General features: G+C 40.3%; 1 protein-coding gene across 1 annotated transcript; it reads right to left on the bottom strand.

The window, feature by feature from the left end:
* Positions 1-2,005: 2,005 nt before the first annotated feature.
* LOC127834176 (uncharacterized) lies at positions 2,006-3,952 on the bottom strand. Its single transcript, XM_052359819.1, has 3 exons — positions 3,801-3,952; positions 2,805-2,918; positions 2,006-2,317 (listed from the first exon to the last, which is right to left on the bottom strand). The coding sequence occupies exons 2-3, from the start codon at positions 2,877-2,879 to the stop codon at positions 2,006-2,008; spliced, it is 387 nt and encodes a 128-aa protein (XP_052215779.1). The 5' UTR covers positions 2,880-2,918; positions 3,801-3,952.
* Between the last annotated feature and the right edge of the window lie 1,648 nt (positions 3,953-5,600).

Genomic DNA, 5,600 nt, shown 5'->3' with positions numbered 1-5,600 from the left:
ATGAAATCCATTGTGTTAAACCGAATGGGGGCTAGGCATACTCAAAGTGTAATTTCTTGAGATAGAAACGATAAAACTTTCTGCATTTCATTTAGTATGTAGAAAGTAGGTTGTGTTTATCAAATATGCGGTCAGCCTAGCTATAGCACAGTCAGCGCATCTCGCAGTCTGGTCAGGTGATACCTAATGAGACCATAAAGGCGTGCGTGATTGTACGATTTTCAGGATATACATCGAACATGTTTTCAAAAAGATATTTATTGTTGAATTATTGTATAATTATTTGATATTGGACCTTTTATTAAATTCCAAAACGGAAGGATCCGATTCCCATCGACACTTTCGTTATATATATTTTTTATTTATCAGGTCTTGAAAGTAGGAAGAGGGGTATTTTTGCACCCGAGAGATATGTTATTTTATTATATACCTGCTAATTGTTCCCAAAAAATACAAGCTGTATCAATCGATAAAATACAACTGCACAGAAATAATTCCCGTATTATGCTACTCGCTAATTTTCCAATTCCGTATTACACAATACTAGTCGAACTACTTTTAATGACGTCACTTTGAATGCAGAAAATGATAAGAATATTCTTGGTTAATTACGAACGCTTTAACTCTTTTTTTTTCTTTTTTAACTTAAATGAACAAAGGAATATTACAAGTTGTTACAAGTGTTACACAAGGAACAATTGCCTATCGTAATATTCCGTATATATTCGGGTCAGAAGTACGCATACGCACAACACTTTAAAATATATATGAACCGCGCTTTGTTACAATTGGGCTGTATGCATTTGCGATTAGTGTCGTTTAAGATCAGCCTGTGCAGTCCGCACAGGCGAATCAGGTAAAGCACTTTCCGATCTCCGGAATTTGCGTTTGACGGAAGTCTCTTCTAACGAAAATGTCGTCCCGGTTTATCATGCGCGGACTGCACATGCCAATCTGGTTCGACACTTAACGCACATGCATTACGTCCGGTTTTCCCCCAGAGCGTCTCTCATAAATGTATGTCGATATAAAGTTGAAACTCTGTTTAATATTGATAACCACCAATAATTTTAGTATTAGACACTCAAATTTCAAAATGAAACGTGAAACGGGGTTTTAGTCCATGTGGTAAATTGTCGTCCCGGATTAGCCTTGCAGCACGCAACTATTAATCAGGGACAACACTTTCCGCTTAACTAGATTTTTGCGTAGAATAAATTTCCTATAAACGAAACAAACCATAAAAGCGGAAAGTGTCCTCCCTGATTAGACTGAGCGGTCTTCATTTACCCAATTATGCCTAGCGTCTAGAAAAAAGGCCGTAGCAAACAGCGCAGACCCAGCTGAGACGCCGCACGATGCGGCGTCTCATCAGGGTCTGCGCTGTTTGCTTAAAGGAATTTCTGTAAGAAATATTCTAAATATAGAAATAAATATACTAGACATCCCTAATTTTGGAAATAAATTGATCCCATTAAGAAGGATGGGAGAGTTCAAGAGGCATAAATGGGTTAAGGCTCGTTCTCAAAGAGCGCGGCTAATTAATGCATTAAAAGTGTCAATTATCTATCAAGAAATTGTATTTTAAGATCTTTGAAAGTGTTATGCCGTTTCGTTATCGTCATCTTTTAAATAATATGTGTTAGTGGAAAAATGTACGCGCATGAGTCATATAATCTATATGCATGGAATACGAAAAGAATGTGGAAATATTTGACAGTGGTTTAAACAAAAAGAGAGAAAATAGGTTTACGAAAAGGAGCATTTTAAATGACATCCGGATACACACATATCCACGTAAAACATGAAACAAATCAGAAACCGGAATAATTCGTCTTGGTGTGTGAATTAGGAGATATGCATTTACAAGGCAGGGAGTTTTCATACATAATTTATTTTCGAACTAAACAATTGAACTGCTAAAAGCAACTAAATTGAAGATTTAAATGGCGCGATTAAGAACGCTGCTTAAAATGCTTATATTGGCACTACAGTCGTCGGTCCCCTAGTGGGTGGAGCGCCATCCGTCGTCGTGGTTCTTGTCGGCGGTGCCCTTTTCGGTCGTTACCGGCGTTTCGGTGGTCTGCGCAAGGGGGGGTGCTGGTTGATGGCTCAGTGGTGGTGGTTGTTTCCTGTGTGAACACAGGGCTGGTTTGCGCCTCGGTTGAGACCATGGGGGTGGCGGTAGACGGCCCTGCGCACTTGTTGCAGGAGGCCTTGCAGTTGTGCCTCGCCCAGCCCTCGTAGGTTGTACAGGCGTCCACGAGGTCGTACAGGTTACAGTAGGACAGGCGGTCCACACACGGCTCTTTGTAGTCTGCAAATGAAAAATGTAAGCGCTTATATACAATGTATGTTATCCAATTATCGTGCTTCAATATCCCGCTTAAAGCACCTTATTATTTTTAATGCAAAAAAATCTCTGTTTGTGGTAATGTGTATATAGTGATTGTGTTAACGATTTAACATGACTTTGGCAATTGGACCTACTCTAGAATCAGCTCGATTTTTTTATAAAAAAGGAAGTCTTTCATAGATTTATGAAAAAAATCACACCTATCATTTGGATAATAACTAAACCAGCCGATTTAAAATCGGGCACTTTTTGTTTACGATGGATTTTTGTATAACAGAGAATTGTTTTAAAACAAAAAAATCCATAAGAACGAAAACTTTCGTCCCTGATGAGTCTGTGCGGATGTCACAGGCTAATCTGGGACGACTCTTTATGCACTAGCACTAAAGTCACTTTCTAAGAACAAGGGTGTATAAATCTTTGATCAGATAGAAAGAAAAAAACGCACCGCAATATCCGCATCGAAGAGCGCAGTTAGCACGTGCCCAAGGCTCGAACAAACCCACGCAGGCACTGTCCCCATAGTAATCACAGGTTTCTCCCAGCTTGTTGCCACACGTGCCTGCGATAAAAAGTGGACATCACTTGTGATTTCAGAGTGTAGCTTAAATTTATGACTGGTAAAACTGCCATACATATGTGGCCAGCGTTCGAAAAAGTTACTTACAGGTAAATCGCCAACAATACTATGTTATAAATGGCTTAAGTCACTAAAAGTACTAACATTAAATGACGTCATGCGCAAATGGGTCGTCTGCCGTACCAGTCTGATCAGGAACAACGCTGTCCGCTTCAAAGTAACGTAAGGTTTCGTGGTCTCATTAGCGGATACGGTAGCTCCTTTCCAGACAGCGCGGATGCGCAGGCTGGGGTGGAGCTACTCTTGCCGCATATGGCAGGAGACCCATTTCCGCATTACGCGTGTAAATTAGGGTAGTACTTTAATAACGTTAGCCATTATGACATAGTAGTGTTGGCGATTGACCGGTGAATCGCTTTTCCTTACGTTCATACTAACAAAGGATGAACACTTTGGGATAACTCGTGACGTAATCCTGGGTGCTTGTGAGCGCGACGGCAAGGTCTTAAAAACTCGTTGACCCGAATTACCTTTAGAAATGATCCGAGCTCTGTTAAAAGTAGGCTTAATGCATGTGTGGCCTGCACAGGCTAATCAGCGACGACATTTTCCGCTTTAAGGGTATTTTTGTTGTAAAGTAAGTCTTTAATAATTAACCGTTAAGACGAAAGTGTCGTCTCAGACTAACCTATGATGATTGCGCAGGCTAATCTTGGTCTACAATTTACGCGCATGCATTTAGCCTCGTTTACCCAAGTTCGCCTCATATTTATGTGATGTGAGCAAGTTAGCGTGCGGAATTAATGACGTAAACCGTTGAAATATTAGGTCTGATTTTGACGTGCACGACGTCGCAGTACATACTATTGGTGACGGTTGTGTTGTCGACGGTGGTGTTGTCACACTGGAGGCTGTTACAGCAGTCGCCGGCCAGCTTCACAACCTGGCAGTTGGAGGGGATCTGGGTGTAGTAGGGGCAGCTGAAATGTTAACAGCACAAAAATGTTCATTTATGGGAAACTGTTATTTTTACAGCTAAGAAATGTTTAAGTAAAAAGGAAAAAAAAAAATTAGCAGCTCAGAAATGTTCATTTGTATGAAATTTTATTTTAGCAGTATAAAAATGTTCATTTGTGGCGCGTCCGAAATGTTCATTTCTAGCTGGAACAGCTTAAAATGTTTACAGCTCAGCAATGTTCATTTGTAGGTGCGGGTAGCTAAAATGTTAACAGCTCAGAATTGTTCATTTGTAGTGCGGGTAGCTCAAATGTTAACAGGTCACAAATGTTATTTCATAATGAGGACAGTTGTTAAATGTTATAGCTCAGAAATGTTCATTGTGGTTAAGGCAGCTTAAATGTTAGAAGCTCAAAATAGGCATCTGTGGACAACTGTTTTTACAGCTCAGAAATTTTCATTTGTAGTTAAGGCAGCTTAAATGTTAGAAGCTCAAAAATGGGAATCTGTGGAGAGCTGTTTTTTACAGCACAGAAATTTGCATTTGTAGTTCGGGCAGCTTAAATGTTAACAGCTAAGATATGTGCATCTGTGGGCAACTGTAATTAGTACACCTCAGAAATGTGCATTTCTAGTGCGATCAGCTGAAATGTTAACAGATCATAAATGTACATTCCTCGACATCCTGACCAAGAGTATTTGCATAGTGGGGTGGGGGGAGAATTTATGTCACCAACACAGATGGGTCATCATTTTTTTTATGCTGGACTATATCATGTGTGTAGTTGTTTCAACTTTAAACTAAGCTTTCAGTTTTATTAAAGGTCATATGGTATTTGTTCAGGGGATCCGACTTAAAAATGGATAAATGTTCACGACTTCAGCAGTAGCGTAAGAGTACTGTTTGCATTCTGATGTTTTATGTATATGGTACGGATGACTGTATGCGCTGGTCGATGTAAAGTATAATTATACATCGACTCACGTCATGCGAAAATGAATCTTATGCCAAATGCGGATAAACTAGCCCAGCCATGGCTGCGCACCCGAGCAATCAGGTCAGGAGCTTCACTGTCCGCAAATGAGACCACGACTACCTTACTGACTGTATTGCAGACAGGCTAATCATAGAGATCCGCTTACCGCACATGTCATAAGATCCATTTTCGCATAACGCGGGTCAATTGTTTACGATATCAATTACATACAATCCTGATGTTCAACGGCATAAAACACTGTATAGACCGTGCTCCAAAGTTTGACTTGTCACACATTTATATGACATCGGACTTCCGAACTTTTGACAGACAATTTTTCGTGTACGGATAGGGATACCTTGACGGTATGTAAGTCACTAAGTATACTTTGTCCACTACGCTACGGCGATCTTATGCTCGGTACTTACGTTCCTTGCACAGAGCTGTGTTGGTTGTGACGTCAGTGCACTCGCAGTCATAGCGACACCCTTCCTTCCAGTGATCTCCCTTTGCAAAGGTTTTGGTTGAGGAAGAAACACGTGTCTGAAAAAATAACACCGGTATGGCTATTAAGAACACGTGTCTAAAATTAATAGCAACGTTTGTGCTTATGAAGAAACACATATCTGAAAATAATGGCACGCGTTGAAGCTGTGTCTGAAAATAATAGCACCAGTCTAGGTCCATGAAGAACAACATGTCTGAAAGAGCACTCTTCCTAGCTTATGAA

This window comes from Dreissena polymorpha, chromosome 6 (genome assembly GCF_020536995.1).
Source record: "Dreissena polymorpha isolate Duluth1 chromosome 6, UMN_Dpol_1.0, whole genome shotgun sequence".
In the NCBI taxonomy this organism is placed as follows: domain Eukaryota; kingdom Metazoa; phylum Mollusca; class Bivalvia; order Myida; family Dreissenidae; genus Dreissena; species Dreissena polymorpha.
Note: the sequence above shows the minus strand (reverse complement) of the source record. Positions and strands in the feature narration are given on the sequence as shown.